Below are 17,127 nucleotides of genomic sequence, written 5' to 3'. Positions count from 1 at the left end.
TGACCCAACTTTCTTTTAGGCAGCATGATTCAGGTAGAACAGCACGCACCTTTATTGATATTGACTGTACCAAACCAAATAATCGAAGTAGGCTCTACACGTTAAGTAGGCCGTTCGTACGCACGCCGCACCGGAAACTTTCCCGGATCTACAAATTCTTCACATTGGCCTATTTGTCATTTGAGAATATCCTTTGTAGTCTGACATGTGCAACTAGTATTACAGACTGTCACAAGAAAGAGCGGTTTGTGTCATCACTACTATTTACTAACCTATTTTTTTATTCAATGTTCTCGAACCTAGCCCACTAGCATGTGCGCTCTATGATGAACTCTCGCGGGAGCGAGAGTCCGTGCCACACTAGTGGGGCTAGCCCGAACCAAGCCCGAACTCATTAGGCCTAGTAGTAACATGACTAACGAGTAGCAGGCTAGGCCCAATTTCACGGTTCGATTTCATGCCAACAGAGGCTCCACGTAAAGCAAGGCCTATATAGGCCTACATGTCAAGAGTTAGGCCTTCATGTCATAAGTTAGGCCTACCAATAATGCTTAAGATCATGGAAAACTAATTGCTAACTGTAAAAGGGCAGTGCGCAGGTGGGGGGAGGGTTCCAGATATGGATGCCAATAAGCTGGTAGGCCTAATAGGCTTACCCCCAGAACTGTGGAGTGTGACGTCCGCTCCGCTCCCACGAAAGAGCAGAGCAGACGTTGGACCCCACAGTTCTGGGAGTAAGGCTACAATGACCTATTGCCATTGATTGGCCATCATAAAGCAAAAACATCCCAAAAAGTTCAATTTAGGAGGGGAAAAGTACCCCCAGAACTGTAGGGTCTGACATCTGCTCCTCTCCCACGAACCCCACAGAAAAAAAACTTTTTTGCCATAGGCTATGCGTGACGTTTAGCAGGGCATGAAAAGTGATTCCATTCAAGTTGTGTACCCATAGAAATGTTGCTTCATTTCTCCCAAGAGTTTATGTAAGATAGCTTACATACATGTACCCTTGTTTTGAGTACCAAGAAATAAAAAGGCCAAAACCGTGCCGTTGTTGGAAAGTCCCCACTGCAGTGTTGCAGTTGGGCTGGCCCAACTATTGTCGACCAATTCCTATAGAAAAATTTTTCAACCTTACCCAAGTTTACGCATCTCACACTTGACACGATTCATCTAAAATACGGCACTTCATCTATGACGTGACATTGTAAACAATATGAATTTGGCACATGCTGGGCACATGCACACTGACTGGACCTCTGTGCGATAGTTGGGCCGGCCCAATTATAGCACTCCAGTTGGGACGGGAGCAACTGTAGTTGGGACGGTCCCAACTTTAGTTGGGACTGATGCTATAGTTGGGGCGTAACAGTACTACTCCCTAGGCCTTACTGGGTTCATCTTTTTGATGGTCCCGTACACTATGGCATTTTGAAAAGTGTCCTGCACTCGTACCAGAGAAAACCTCCGTTTGCGCTTTCTGAAGCAAATCGTCCCCTAAAGACCGTATCATAACTAACCTACATGGGAGTACCGGTGTATTTTGTAGTATTTAACCTACCATCCTAACCTCTCATCCCTCGGCGATCTGCACACATCTGCATTCTCTGTGGCCATACAGTGTACGTCACATGACAAAAACAGGCGCAGCATATTTGTGTAAGGAACGTTTGTGTTGCTTTGGATACCAGTCCCTATAATTCTGACTATGGTTAAGATTATATGTATAGATACGTCAGAGAAATCGGTGATCAGGGAACCACATTAAGGCAGATAGGTGCGGATCGTCGAGGGATGAGAGCAGTGTTGTTGTTGGGTACCTTTTTTCCGAGTACAGAGTACTGCAGAGTACCTAAATTTCCAAGTACCTGAAAGTCTGAGTACTTTACCAGCCGAGTACAAGAACTGATTTTCAAGCACAAGTACTTGTACCATACCTTCAAGTACAAGTACTTTTAATTACGAGTACAAGTCAAAGTACTTTATCAGCCGAGTACAGCAACTGATTTTTTAAGTACGAGCACTTGTATCTCCGAGTACAAGTAGTTCTAATTACGAGTACAAGTCAGAGTACTTTAAGTCTGGGTAAATAGTCAAATTTGTGTGTCAAAATGTTAGAATGAATATGAACAATGGAACTACAAACTTTTTTGCAACTGATTTTTTTTTTAATGAAAATCTGCCACAGCTTTCCCAAATCAGTATTTACGTATAGGTAAAGTCACAGATTATATTTAGTCCCAAAACTGTGTACATGTATTTTGGGCTCCTTGGCAAAACATAGAAGTACAACATTTATAGGGCAAGAAAGGTCATCAGTTCTGATGCACCAACAACAGCAAAAGCATTTAGGCCCACTCAGAGGTAAAATGTAAAAGCATCAACAATAAGCACATGCCGTTGATGCATGGCCCAGTTTCACAGAACTGCTTTGCAAAACTTGCTGAAGTGACAAAACCCTGCTCAGAAACAAAGGTTACCGGCTAAATCTCTGTGTGATTGTCATGCCAACCCAAAAACATCTAAATAACATTCAGAAACAGTATAAATTAATGAAGTTGTGATAGGTGATCTGTGCTTACACATGGCCATGCACAATGTACATGTACCAGTACTCCTGATGCATTAGTAACACGTAAATGTGGATGGGTGAAGTCTGCCTTCCAGACTTCATATTCCTACATGTATGTCAGGGCCAGGAACCAGACTAGCTACTACTGAATTTAGTGCTACTAGTCTTGGACCCAAGACGCATTTTTGGTGTGCTGCGATGCATTATTGTGTGTGGTGTACGTGTACTTTACAAGGCTATACACACTGACAGTGCCTCTTCCAGCTACTACATCTGGTAATGGTTTGTGTCACAGAATAAACAGGAAGGTCTTGGAACCAAGACTATGAATACACCAACATTGATTGGCTAAGAGAGTGAATGTGTAGGCCTTGTGTTTGTCAGACTGTACCAAATATCGGTCTGCAAGGATCGATTTGCATCGATGCTCGAGTACAATTTTTTTCTGAGTATTTTGCAGCCCAAGTACAAGAACTGTTGTTCGGGTATGAGTAATTGGAAATTCGAGTACAAGTAAGACATGAGTACTCTGAAAACGGTACTTGAGTAGTACTTGAGTAGTACTTGAGTACGAGTAACAAGTATGAGTACTAAAACACTGAATGAGAGGTGAGGATGGTAGAAAAAAATGATTTTTTGCCAATAATATGTTAACGCTACAAAATACACTCGTGCCTGTAGTTCCATATAGGTTACCATAGCTATTATTATAGGGTCTTTAGGGGAAGATTTGCTTCGGAAAGTGCAAACGGAGGTTTTCTCTGGTACGATTGCAGTCAAAACTGAAGCTGTACTATGTTCACAAACTTATCTCATCCCAACCCAGTTCAAAAAGGAAAACAACCCTTTCTGTTGTATGGATACTGTTACGTGTGTGAGGACGCCAATCCATCTGAACCAGCTTTGCCAATATTTCTCTTGAGTCATGTCTACGAGTGAGAATCAAGAAGCACATGCTCCCTCTGAAATCAACACAGCCAAGGAATCAGAGGAGAGACCCTCTGGAAGTGGCACAGCCACAGACGCAAGGACTGGTATCAAAGCAGGTTCCATTAGCTCACCAATAGGAAGGCCTGCATTGCGAGGAGCAGGGTACCAGGCAAGAAATGACCAGTCATCTGCATTCCGTTTTCCAGGGTAAGATTTGCTTCACATAGAAATGTCTTCCTGGCAAAATTTTAAATGTGAAAATTAAGTCAGCCTTTCTTGGGTTTTTTTTCCAATAATAATTACTTGTTAGGAATTTTCCAAACTTAAGATCTGTTACTTCACATATTTGTGAATTATTAATAAATAATTGTCAGGCCTGAAGTTTGCTATTTACTTAAATGTCCTTGATAATTAACCTTCCTATGCAAAAGTACAAAAAAATTAAAAAAATCCAAAGTTATCCTCAGTCAAATTGATTTGGGTTTTAACAATGAAGCAGAATTGATTGGCTGTGACCGTTGAGATACATGTACATGTAACTTGACGTAGCTGTGCTTTGACTTTCGATGATTGATTAGCCAGCTTTGTCTGTCAGTTGCCTGCCTTGGTCTGTCAACTGTATTGGACTGGTCACAGTACCAACCATGGTCATGATCTGACTGTTAGTGACTGTCCCATCCCGTGTAGAAAGTGCAGTTGGAGAAAGTGAATTGAATTTTTTTATTGTCTGTAACTAATGACTACAGCCTGAAAGACGGTTAAAGGAAATGAAAAATCTTTGTTGAAGTTTTCTGGTTACTGACATGCTCCTTAAAACTAGCCTTTTGATTAAGTTAACGTTTCAGCTTTCAACATGTCCCCACAGGTTCATAGAATCACTCACTGATGAGGCCCAGCTGCGATACCGCATGGATCACCCCAAGCGGGGACTGGCCATGGTCTTCAACCACGAGAACTTCTCCATGTCCGTCGGCATGAACAGGCGGATAGGAACTGAGCTGGATGCCCGGAACCTACGCAAGCACTTGGGCAAAATAGGCTTCGAAGTGGTGGTGTTCCAGGACTTGAGGATAGGAGAAATTAAAAGGCAGTTTGAACGAGGTTAGCAGATGTTTTTCTTTAATTAGATGGTTTGTCTGTGATGACCAAGCAGTGCAGAGCAAGTCTTGAAGTGAAGATATTGGGGATTTCATGACCATTAATGAACCTTCTCAGGATTTACATGTAGGAATGTGCACTCTTGGACAAATTCATCTGATCATTTAGGAGCATGCCCAGACATCAACACCCCGAACACTTTTATTGACATTAATGATCCATTCTGATTCTTCCGTAAGTTTTCTCCTCACATTTAATGTCAGTCTTCAAAAGCATTAGCCTGATTTTTTAGGGTGTTTGATTTGGAATTTCACATTGATTGTCTGGGTGGTTGCCATTGTTTTTATCGTCAGCTTTTCTGCAAGCACAGACTTTGACATCTGTTACATCCCTGCTTTTGGTTGCCCATTGTCAAAAGCTGCACCAAAGCCACTTTCCTTTTTCCAATGTGTTTTGCCAATACTTTACAGGCTAAGTACCAACTTTTTGCACATACCGAGATTTGGAAGTGGTCCACGTGCATTGTAGAATGGAAATTCTCCGTGAAAATAAACATCTCACAACCAAAACGCATGCATTTTTTTAAACAGGTGTGTCATTATGTGCTTTGAATTTCTTGAGACTGCATTTGCTTTCTTTCTTAGCGGCCTTTGAGATGGACCACTCAGATTCAGACTGCTTCCTGTGTGCATTTCTGACGCACGGAGACGATGGCATTATCTACGGTTACGATGGCACCCTGCCAATACAAGACTTGTTTGACTACTTCCGAGGTGAAAACTGTCCCTCGCTAGTGGGCAAGCCAAAGATCTTCTTAGTACAGGTACGAAAAAATCCTTCCAGAAACAAAAAAAGCGTCAGTTTCTTCGCCAAACATGGCTTTTAATCTGGCTGTATATTTCTTGCTAAATGCTGGTGTACCATTCGTAGTATCGTGTGTAGCATTTTTATTTATGAGCATATTTTGGCTTGCAGATGAGCTGGCAGGCTTCACATTTTTGACGAGAACTTGAAATTTACTACATGAAATTCCCACAGACTTACACATATATGTGTTCAAGTTATCAACATGCTTGCGTACAATCATATTCTACCGTGCCTCAATTCAGTTATTCTTTTGGTCAATACGTTTGAACTGAAGTGTCTTACCACAAACAGGGAAAATGTTTAGCATGGGAAAACTGTTCAGCATTAGTCGTACATGTTCTCAAACCTTCACCTGTTGTAGGATTGAGGACTGTCAGGGGTAACAGGTTAATAAGGGCAATAGAGATGTGCTTGGCCAGTCTTAAACATTTCTAACCAGGTAAGGAGAATGGATCTTTCTGAGTTGGCATTAAGACTGGCCAATATTTACTCCCATTCATAAATCAGTCACAAACTTCCAACCGTGGTTTTGTTCACCAGTTTCGCTTTGTTTAGCAAACACCCCCAGCCATTTTATGTATGTTTCTCTTGTGAGTAGTCGTATACAGTTTCCTTATATGGAGATTGGTACATCCATGGCACGTACTGCGTGAGGGGCCGCACAGCCAGCCGGTGCTTTATTAATCCTATAAGACTGGCCAACTGACGGGCTCTCAACCAGTAGGAATAACTGAACTGTCTTAAGAATCTATGGAGAATGGCTCATGTCTTTCTGCAGTGTCATTTATTTTTCATCCTCCTGTAGGCCTGTCGAGGTGACAAACATGAAATCGGTCTGGAAACAGACGCCCTAGGTGACAAGGATGAACCGGATTCATACGGCTACACAGTTGTAGACGGGGGACCAACCCCAACCGTTCCAGCTGGGGCGGACATGCTCATCTGTTACTCTGTAACGCAAGGTACGTTGAATGATCACTCGCACAACTTTAGATGGATTGATCACCAGATACCTTTGCCAGTTAGCTGGGTTGACCTCTGGCTGTCAGAATTTATCAAGCATCATTACTGTGATACAGCCGACGGGACTGAGCGGGGCTGAAGATTTCTTGCGAATGCTTGAATGGCCTGAAATATCGATCCCTGCAGCACCTTTCTTAACCTGTAATGTTAGGTGGACTATTACGCCAAATCATGGATTAGTTTGTGGAAAGTAACTATTGGAAAAACATAAAGTGCAATTGCTCTATTCCTGTCAGTCTTTACTTTTAGTTAAACTTCATTCAGAAGGTCATTCTAGTCTTTATCACCAGTCTTGAACGTGCTATTTCTGAAGCTTTTGGGCAAAGATGCCAAGCACCTCTCATATTGTAGACTACGGATGGGTATTTCCCCCTAGATTACCATTGTCTTGTAACACTGATACAATTTTGTTTGCTTCACCGTTGCAGGTTTTTACTCGCATCGAGACACGTCCCTGGGATCCTGGTTCATCCAGGCACTAAGCCAAGTCATGGAGAAGTACGGCAGCACCATGGAGTTCACCACCATCCTGACCGTGGTGAATCGCCTGGTGGCCCAGCGCTCCGTGGAGAGGTGCCTGGACCCCAGCATGATCGGCAAGAAGCAGATCCCCTGCTTCATGTCGATGCTGACCAAACAGTTGGTGTTCACGCCCAAGTGAAAGCAAGACAATTGGAGCTCTGAAGTCAAACGGTGTCTCTCTGTAGAGGGACAGGCCAATAATGTGACAAATCAGTGTAGTGCATTTCACAGTGCATGGCGTACTGTCAATGCACTTTACACCCTATCCCTGCTCACTGGTCCCAGAAACAACCCTATGCACCCTGTCAACTCCCTGGGGGGTATCCACCTGAAGTAGAAGCCCCCCCCCTTTATCAGTTGCAAAGAGCCATGTTGGTCGGGAGTGTTTGATGGTAGCGATGCGACCATAACACATGCATTTCACAGTCGTCTGTGAACCAGCGAAGTGCAGTTCCCACCAAAGGAACCTTCGTCGCTAGGAACATTGCACCCTTTCATGGTCCAACTCGCGGCTCGTACACCCAACTATACAATGATTTCAGGCACTTTGCTACCAGGTTATCAACCGCAGTAACACTGTCTACCCTCACAGGTACCCATTGATACTCCTGGGTGGAGCTCGGCAAGTGGGGGTAACATTACTTGCCCGAAGGCACAATGGGCGCCCAATTGCAGGCTTCGAACCCGTGACTCTGCACTCGGGAGTTGCAAGCCTCCAACCACCAGTCCACACATCTCAGATTCAACATCCTACTGATTTGGGAGTGCCTATGTCATCACTCTTCGGTTTGTAAGTGTGTCGCTTCAGTTTAAATCACCCCCTCTGCACAGAGAGTCACATGGAACCACAGAACCGGAAGTTAATGCTTAACTTGGGTGCTCATCCAGCGGAATCTTGTAATCAGTATCATGTGCGCGTGTACGACAAAGTCACTTACAAACTGGATAACTATGAAGAGACAGGTGGTTGTCGTTACATGCATTCCATACAGGTGCAGTGTACTGGCGTAGGACAGGATAATTTTTGTTTATTCATGAACTGAAACTCAAACAATGCTTAGGCACACGCACTCCATTTTGGGTTTTCACAAACTGAAATTGTTTTGTCATTATTTCCTCAGTTCAGCCGTCATGGACAGATTTTTCTGTTTACCACAAGTAAGGGGGTGGAATTACTTTGTGTCAAGCCTTTGAAACGAGTGAGATTTGTCAGGATTTTTATTTTCTGATTTCAGGATTTTTGTCATTGACATTTTCCTGATTTCAAGATTTTTCAAGCAATCTCTTTTGAAAATCTGGAATATCCTGAGTTTACCATGACGGGTGTTTCATATAATAACAGTTGATATCGAACACAAGAAATGGGTACTTAAGGGGTGCCTTCAAGCAAACATAAATGTATGCCATAGGCTCAACGCTGTTGTGGGCCCTCCAAACCTCATGTGATAATTTTGTGGATATTTCATTCTCCTCCAATTACACCCCTATTCAAAGCATTTCTCTGAATGGTATCTGTGCCATATCTTGCATTTCGGTTCATGAAAACCCAGATTACTCTGTTCTGCCTCAGTGTATAAAGTGCACGCACAAACCCACGTGTTGGTGTGGGAACCAAACCTGGGCAGCTCTGACAAAGGGAGTCTGCACATTGTACATGTGTAGTTGAGTGTGCCAATGGTGACAATAGACCTTCATCATGATGCCACCATGTTTGTCTCAATCCCTGTAGATCCATCTGCAATAGTAATGCAACTTCACATACTAATGGAAGGGAACAGACTATTTTTCCTTCCAGCCTCAGTTTGGTTGCATTGCTTCGAATGGTAAAAAAAAAAAGATGGCTGCCCCGTGATTGAGGTCTCTTGAATAAGCGTAGAGTGTCATGCATACAAAGTTATGCAGGGATATTTTAATTGTAAATTAAATTAACAATTAAAGTGTAACATACATGTACACGTCTATAGATTTGGTAGTATTCGGTATCAGGGCTCGAAATTAACGGGCGCAGGTAGCTAAAATGCACCTGTTTGTCTCCGAAATGCGCCCATAAATCATAATGATGGGCACAAGTACTTACACCCGTTTGATTCCATGTACAGCTGTACCTGAACATTTTTACTGTTTGTTTCTACTTTTGTCATGAAAAATACCTTAACTTTTTGACTTCACTGTGGATCAGCCTTGTCATGGAACCATAACATGGTACAATTTTGTTTACGATGTCACTGAGCGCACGCTGCAGTCTCACATGCGATGCACGCACACACATGAACGGTTACACACGCATACCTGCGGCCAGTGTCACGGTTGTATGGAAACTGGCCCCTCATGGGTAAATTCAAGCCAAATGAGTGGATTTGGCTTAGACTTAAGTTTCGCTGGTTCCAGTCATAGCTTGAACATGCGGTTTTGAACCATGCTCCAAAACATCTGGAAACAGCGAAACCAAAGTCTCAGATTAATCCACTCGTTTCAAAAATGCTGCAGTTAGTTCCCTTTTACATCTTTGTGGATATGTACATTATAAAGGCCCGGTGCCCGACTTCTGCGTAGCATCGCTATCACTAAGCACATGTTTGAGGTTCCGGTTGGTCGCATGCTCACTACTAGTTGTACGTTGTGTGCAACCCGCAAAAATAACAACTCGATCAAGGCTTTAATATCTGCGAAAGTCTAAGCCGTAAGTTATCAGTGTCATTAATTTAAACAAAAGCAACAGGAAGGACCAGGGTCTTTGTTGTTTTTTTTCTTGAACATATGTCTTATATATAGTACAGGAGCTACTTGCTTCTGTAAAGTGACAAATTCAGCTGTCTAGGGAGCAAGTACTTGCTCCCCTGATGATTAGCCCAATTTCGAGCCCTGAGTATGTGCAGGCAAACATCTAGAAAATCACATTTGTAAATGAAAAGTGTTCTTGGAGATTTCCCGCACCCGAGGTATGCTGCTGTGTGGGTGGGTTGCTTGTTCTGTAATCAATGGATCAATGTAATCAGTGTTTGGCCAGCACTGTCGTGCTAGTGTAGTGTGAATATTCTATACATAACTGTTGTGGTTGTAACCTCCGTTTGTAACCTCACTGAATCATTATAAACCTGCTACCTCCTATCTGCTCACTGCCTTCATTAGCCCTTCCTAAATAAGACTTGATTAGAGGTGTCAATATCTTTTTCAACTGTGCAAATCAAAGGGTTCAGGCAATGATTTCTTTTTCCGAGGCAAACTTTTCTGTGCAACTCTACACTCTTCTCTAGTGTGTAGTGTTTTACTTTTTTTGTTGTGTGGGGGTAAGTGCATTGAAATTGAACTTGAATGCAAACAGTGAAAACTCTCTGTGCTTTGCTAGGCAACACAGGGAGCTACCGCTGTGACATCATTCAGGGAAGACACTGTTCAGTTGATGTTTTTCTGTTTAAATTATGAACTTGAATTTTCTCACTGGAACATTTCTGAGGAAAGGGTCTCGCTTTGGTTTATTGCCATGTACTTGCTCAATAAATAACCAAGGAAATGATCATTTAAGACACTAGAATATCGAAAATTCCATCAGATTCCTTTGCACCAATCAAGACAACAATGAGTTGTTCTCCCTGGGATGATATGACAGTTTTGCTCATGAATGGGGGCATTTGCATCCTTTTGAAATAACAAAGCAAAAACTGAAAATATGGTTAAATGAATCGTAGAGGTGCATTTTCAAGGGTTGTAGGGACCCAAATGTTTTTGCATAAACCCTTTAAATACTGAACAAAGTGTCCACATGTCGAATATACGAACCTTGAGTACAAACGTTTTGGATCCCGTCAGGTTGATACTAATCATGCAGCTATGATAGTTAATTTACGTTTGATATCTCATAGAGGCTTTGCATGGTAGCCATCTTGCAGGGCAGTTCTTTTGTTCCTCAGGGAAGCCTCCTTTGTGCATACCCTGTTGAACAAAAGCAGTGGCCTGCAAGATGGCAGCCATGCAAACCCTCCATACTGTTGCCCAAACCTGCAAGAAGTGTTGAAGTTTTGTCACTATTCTGTGCATGTAGTAATTTCTTGTGCTTTTTTTGCTGTAAAATTTTTAATTGTAGCGAACTTTTCACATTCACTGTACAAAAACTCTGTAGCAGGAAGACAACGCATACTTGTCTTTACTTTCATTTTGTGAACCCTATCTGCTTCAAGTGGGAACAAGAAATGATGTGTTTTTCCATTGAGCACGAGCTTCAATTGAAAAACTTTTCACCAGCTTGTCTGTCCTGTGCCAATGAGGGTGCTTTTCAAATCAGGGAGGATAGTTTGTTCTACTGGAAAAAGTACAAAAATTCACTACACAGCTTGATTTAGGGTCTCAATACTAATATTTTTGAAATTATGCAAATGATAGTGCTCCTATTTTACACAAGTGCACTCCAGGTGTGATTACTTTGTACATTTTTTTTATTTGATAGCCATCGGTAGAACTAACGGGTTCCAGCAGTTAGCAGGCAAACTCATTCTTTGCTTTTGTACTGACACAACCTGCAGTTCATTGTGCCTCTTTGCCCCCAAGTTCTCCACGTTCCATAAGCTTTGCTGCTTTCAAAATCAAGCGTCTATGGCATTTTCCTAGTATGTTGCTAAAGCATTCCAAACCACATGTGGTAGTATTGTTACAGTGGTGCCGTACAAAATGAATGCTCACCATGGACTACCTACATGTCCTACATTTAATCATTTTCTTACATGGACATGCAATGGTATTCTTCCAGACCCTACCACAAATTTTGATATCATACATTTATGAAAATTTATTGATAATTCTACATTTGAATGTTCTTGGACGGGAAATGTCGTAAATGATACAGCACCGTTTTTAAATCCTGGCATTAATTGACATATCACTTTTTATATTAATCTGCAGAAAATTTCAGATTCTTACTGGAGTTTGCCAATATGCTGGAGACAAATGATCATTGGGTTACGCAAGGTACTTGAGTATATTTTCTTGTAGTTGGTTGTAAGAAAGATATTTTAAGTTATCAAGTGTAAATAAGTCCTAGACATTGCATGTAATTTTGTGATGTGTGTGTAAAGATATATAGATTGTGTGTAGTGTACTTAATGTCATTCCTTTGACATGTAGAACAAACTTATGAAATATTGTCCATTTTGGCTATGGGGTTGAATTCCGGGTTGACCATGACAGCTGTTTTCAACATCATAGGGCTGATCTTGAAAGTGTGTTTTCTAAGAGATGATTTGCTTGAAGATGTTCTTTGTGACGGGGCACACCTATTGAGGCTTTGCATGGTAGCCATCTTGCAGGGCAGTTCTTTTGTTCCACCGGGAAGCCTCCTTTGTGCATACCCTGGTGAACAAAAGCACTGCCCTGCAAGATGGCAGCCATGCAAACCCTGTGTAGTTTGTTTGAAGTGAGAGCATTTTAAATTCACTGTCGTGAATTTGACAGCAGTAAAGCAGCTTTTCCTAGAAGATTTGGAAACAATTCCTCATCGGCCAACATTTTAAAGTTTCATCACTAGTCCAGTATTTTTAGTACTCGGGTTTAAATTCTCATAATTTGACTGTTGTTGCCTTTGTGCAATCCACAAATAAGTTTGAAATTGTCAGCAATTACAGGTATGTATTTGTTAATAACTTTATGACAGAAACAAAAGGTACTACGTAAGATACAGAAAAGAAACGATTGAATTTTGCAGCATTTGTCTTCTCATTGAACGACATAAATGTTTGAACAAATTCAAGAAATGAGACAGCCGTATTCCACAACACTCAATAAGTGCCACTTGTTCCACGTCTGGAATAAGGATCACACTTGTCACAAGAAAACTTCGTCAACAAGAAAAGGGAGATATAATTTATCTTTTTACTGGGAGCTGTGCACGTTTCGTCGTGTCATTTGAGTGGATGCCACTCTGCCACCGCGCTCCGCGGCGTGGCCATCATGTCCCGCCAGTGAGCCGCCCCGTCTCCCGTCGCTTTTTCGTCCGGTCCGACCAAGCATCGCCCGAGGGTCTTGTGGCCGGCGAAAGGATTCACGCGCAGGCAGACCGCGAATACGATGCACACCTTTGGTAATGGAAGTAAGAGACGCCAGTCAGAAAGTTTCTGGCTTGAAACTGCCGAAATTTGAAAAGCCCCAGGAATTATTCCGATCCAGTATTTCCATCCTTGAAATCGTTTGTGCTTAATTATATGCGAAAACTTGCCCAGATATGGGGCCAAAATGTATCAAGAGGCTTACTGGTTACCTGTTCGTCTTCGCTGCTCATATCAATGGTAAATGCCTCGTTGAAGGTGGGATTTGCATTGCGTCTCACCACAGAGGTCTGCTTATTTTTCACTATTTTATCTCCTTTCACCACAGTCACCTTGACAAATGTGTCCATAACTGTCAAGACAAGTAAGGATTTTTAAAATGCTTCCAATAACTGTTGTTGTTGTGTTTTTCAAAATCCACAAGGTAAAGGGAATTTCCAAGACCGTCTTGTCCAGATCTCAATTTTACAATTGCATGTACTATGTCATAATGAAATTTCGTCTCTTTTTTAAACTCCAAACTCGTCTCAAATCCAACAGTTTCGTGTGATTTGCAATGTATATACCCGTAGATCGGTGTTAAACCATAGAGGAAGGAGTTTGGCCCCTGCCCCCTAAAAAGGGGTGATAGTTGAAGCAACACTTGCCAAATGTTCTTCAAGTGGACTTACCCAGCTTCCTGGCCTCTGGTTCTTCTGACTCCGGCAGGCGTAAATTGCGAGCCTTAAGTATGGCCACGGTCACCCGCTCAGCAGTGGGAAGGTAGGTCAAAGAAACTAGGATGTCACCCTGTCTTGGTTCTTCTGGCTGCAGAATGTCAAATAATGTCAATTAGCTTGAAACATTTGTTTTTCTTTGACAAAACGTTGACTGAGCCACGGACTTTTAACATTTACCCAAAACACTTCTATTGTGCTTGAAATGTTTGGTCTATATGAATTTTAATTTCTGCTTTTTGTGCACATTTTTTTTAAATGAATAGGGCTACATCTATCTACCATCTTTGGTTGTAGTTACATGAACAACTATAGCGCCGATAAGCACAGTTGCTTACTGAGTCTGACTTTTCGATATCCCGCCAAATCGGTTGACTGACGTCACTCGAAGACGAACCAAAGTCGTGAGTGCGCAATGGGTACACCACTTGACCGATGGGAACCGGATGGGAATAGCCGTCCAAGCCGACTACCGTCAGTTTGATCACCGTGTCGATAACATCCTCCTCCGGCACCCGGAAGATGAAATTCTGCCGATAAATGGGGTTGAGAGTTCGTCGATGAACCTTTTGAGAAAGGAAAAGAAAAATCGTAAAATGTGCTAGCTTCTTCAAATAACCGACTAATTTCTGCGGGGAAGAAGTCTTTTTCATCGTGAAAAAGTTGGCTGAATCCTGCAGTACCTTCTAAAAATATTAATATTTGTTACCTTGGAAGTTGCAGATTTTTTCTCTTCATCTGGAAGTAACGACACCATGACGTAGGTGTCTGCAGTCGCACGCTCTGTTCTTGCGGGCAGCTGGACCGCCTGAATCAGGTACACCGTCAGTTGCCCCTCGCGCTCGTCGTAGAAGAGCGAGAACGACAACTTACCAAGGCCGAATTTGGACGGCGTGTACAGCTCGTGCTGCTCGTCGATGCGGTACAGGTCCGGCTCAATTTCTCCGATTGCAGTCTGGTAGGCCGACGTCTGGTCCACCTGGTCCGCCAAAGCTGATGCCGCTTCACCCAGGTTGATGGGCACAGAGTGAGATCGCGCCATTCGGTTGTTGCTGGCCTTCCTCTCCTCCGTCTGCAGGCTCCGGGTTCTCATGGCACTGCTCAGGTTGGGATTCCTCGGCCTCTTGAAACTCGGAGACATCCAGGGGTCCTTGCTGGGCTTCCTCATGGGAGGCAGCGGGAACTGCCTCAACTTCTCCGAAGCCTTTGGCCGGACGAGCGTTTCAGTCTTTGTCGGGATGGAAAACTCGATGGGACGGGACATGGTCTGCACGTGGTGTGGGACGACTATCTCTCGTTTCTTCTCCCTCCATTTCTCCAAGAATGTTGCATCTTGAATGCTGTACTTTGCGCTCGCTTTCGCACATCGGTCACCCTCTCGGAGTCCTAGTTTCTTTCGTACTTTCTTCCAGAATCGAGATCCGGAGAGAGGAGATCGACCTATTTCGCGGTACGCAGATTTCTCCGTGTTTCTGCCATAGCTGAGGACGTACAACAGAATAGAGACGATGATGACGATTTGTGCGCCCACCAAGATGGCGATGATCATGGGAATGGGATATGGAAGGGGGGCGTAACCTTCTTCAGGGGTAGGAGGGGAGACCGGTTGCGGCTCTCTCAAAAGTGGGACAACGGAGAAATTATGCATCGTTCCTCGGGTATCTAGTTTGAAAATAAGAGAAAAACATGCACAGTTTATGCAGGTCTTTTGTAATTATAATCGACATTAAAGGAATGTTTTTGTTTAAGTACACTGTATAACAGTCATTTTGACAACCTTTAACGCGAACCGGACAAGGTCCGAAAAAAAATGAGAAAATAATCATCTTCTCTCATTCTTACTTTAAAAAAAACCATAAGACATAACCGATTTAAAGGTTACTCATGCCAAGCCGGGAAGGTCTGTATATCTTAGATTATTCTGCAGTATATCTTTAAAAAAGGGGAACAAAGATTACGCAATCTGCTTCTTTAATGTGACAAATTATTTTAGTGAATGGTAAATAATGATCTGTTTCATGTCTTCTTTCTTGTGACACCAAGAAATCCACATTTCGTAATTGCTCACTTCTTTTGCACCCGGATTTAAGTAAAGTCGGGCCACAGCGTGTAACAGAGAGCATAATTCAATGACATTATAACGCACTGTTTCCGTTTCCCTTGTGCAATGTGTAAAGGCCCCAGTGGCCTTTCCTATTTTTCTGTTATTTCGGACAATATACAGGTGCGAATTCCCCTATGTTCGATGTTTCAAAATGCACCCCTCTGCAAACCAAATACGGATGTGTCGACCAAGGTACCAGTTTGCACAACGAAGATTCTGACTCCTTCAAATGACCAACCTGAACATATTGACCAATAAATCGCACAGGTTGGTCTGGTAACCTTTAAGACGATATGCTTCTAAATTCAGCGTGATGGGGGTAGGCCTAACTTGACACGATTTTTATACGGTTTCCCGGCATAAGACATTATTTCGCGTCAGACTTTTTTCTGACTTTGTTCCTACAATAAATGCTCTTCCTAACACCAACTACCGTAGGCTATGTGTAGATTTAACCAAACAAATCGAATTGACCCAGTATTGCGTTTTCTGTACGTTAGGGTTTTCCAATTTTGGTACTAGACGAAAAACCACGACACGTAGAACGACGTGCGTCATATCCATATACATGTACTCTATTCTATCAACTCGTCTGCGATTCGATTTTCAGCTTCCCATGTCTTGTCTCCTCTACTTTGGTGTTATTTTTATTTATAGAATACAGTATAAATAAAAAGGATCTGCATTTGACGCACATCGTTCTACGTGTCGTCCTTTTCCGTCTACCCCAATTTGAAACCACAACATATGAGATACCGGCATGTCCATCTGAGATGTCACGTGTGGCCTCTCGATACGAATTATCTTACCTCGGTTTGTAGCCCTTTCAACTGCAATATCAGATATTTTTGATTTTGTCTTTGGTTCGTCAACTTGTTATGATTGTGATAGAAAAATGCAACCTGTCAGTGGTGACGGGACTGAGTGGACACTACCTGAACGTAGACATGTCCAGTTCGGTGGTAGGCCTACTGTTGAAATCACCGGCCCTTCGTGTTTTGGGCCTCACGCCTTGCTTGGGTGATTTTGAAAAGCGCGGCAACATTTTGCATGACAATGTCCTCCATCCAGGGGCAAAATGGAATGTTGAACAGTTCTACTGAAATCTCAGAAGATATCACACTTCGTGTGCATAAAATACGTATTTTGAGAAAATTTAAACACTTGTCTTTATCACTGCTAGCCCGTGCTGTTGAGCAAGGTCTCCACAGAAATTTCGAGTTTTAGCTGACAAGGTTCGACGCACAACCCTATTTCCCTAAG

The 17,127-nt window shown here is 42.6% G+C and overlaps 2 protein-coding genes across 3 annotated transcripts; one reads left to right on the top strand and one right to left on the bottom strand.

Annotated features, from left to right (window-relative positions):
- Positions 1–78: 78 nt before the first annotated feature.
- casp6 (caspase 6) lies at positions 79–12,696 on the top strand. Of its 2 annotated transcripts, XR_015428372.1 has the most exons (7): positions 79–244; positions 3,399–3,709; positions 4,368–4,603; positions 5,245–5,423; positions 6,273–6,429; positions 6,919–12,294; positions 12,381–12,696. XR_015428372.1 is itself a non-coding variant. In XM_022255017.2 (6 exons), exons 2-6 carry the CDS (start codon positions 3,498–3,500, stop codon positions 7,149–7,151), a joined length of 1,017 nt encoding a protein of 338 aa, XP_022110709.1. In that variant the 5' UTR covers positions 79–244; positions 3,399–3,497; the 3' UTR covers positions 7,152–12,696. The 2 variants fall into 2 exon arrangements, 1 of the variants encoding a protein (XP_022110709.1); XM_022255017.2 differs by having other exon boundaries at positions 6,919–12,696.
- LOC110990155 (synaptotagmin-1-like) lies at positions 11,425–16,894 on the bottom strand. Its single transcript, XM_022255012.2, has 6 exons — positions 16,674–16,894; positions 14,470–15,422; positions 14,099–14,326; positions 13,716–13,851; positions 13,257–13,396; positions 11,425–13,074 (listed from the first exon to the last, which is right to left on the bottom strand). Exons 2-6 carry the CDS (start codon positions 15,406–15,408, stop codon positions 12,901–12,903), a joined length of 1,617 nt encoding a protein of 538 aa, XP_022110704.2. The 5' UTR covers positions 15,409–15,422; positions 16,674–16,894; the 3' UTR covers positions 11,425–12,900.
- Positions 16,895–17,127: the final 233 nt, after the last annotated feature.

The sequence above is a fragment of the Acanthaster planci genome, linkage group LG19 (genome assembly GCF_054643075.1).
Source record: "Acanthaster planci isolate LZ-2023a linkage group LG19, COTS_SCS, whole genome shotgun sequence".
In the NCBI taxonomy this organism is placed as follows: Eukaryota; Metazoa; Echinodermata; class Asteroidea; order Valvatida; family Acanthasteridae; genus Acanthaster; species Acanthaster planci.
The sequence above is the reverse complement of the archived record's forward strand: the minus strand, read 5'-3'. Positions and strand labels throughout refer to the sequence as shown.

Excerpts from the sequence above, each read along its gene's own strand:
- LOC110990155 (XM_022255012.2), bottom strand. The coding sequence starts at position 15,408 with ATGCATAATTTCTCCGTTGTCCCACTTTTGAGAGAGCCGCAACCGGTC. Across the intron at positions 13,852-14,098 it reads ATATCGAAAAGTCAGACTCA|CCAGAAGAACCAAGACAGGG; the intron begins GTAAGCAACTGT and ends GACATTCTGCAG. Across the intron at positions 13,075-13,256 it reads TGAGCAGCGAAGACGAACAG|GTGTGCATCGTATTCGCGGT; the intron begins GTAACCAGTAAG and ends CCATTACCAAAG.
- casp6 (XM_022255017.2), top strand. The coding sequence starts at position 3,498 with ATGTCTACGAGTGAGAATCAAGAAGCACATGCTCCCTCTGAAATCAAC. Across the intron at positions 4,604-5,244 it reads TAAAAGGCAGTTTGAACGAG|CGGCCTTTGAGATGGACCAC; the intron begins GTTAGCAGATGT and ends TTTCTTTCTTAG. Across the intron at positions 5,424-6,272 it reads CAAAGATCTTCTTAGTACAG|GCCTGTCGAGGTGACAAACA; the intron begins GTACGAAAAAAT and ends ATCCTCCTGTAG.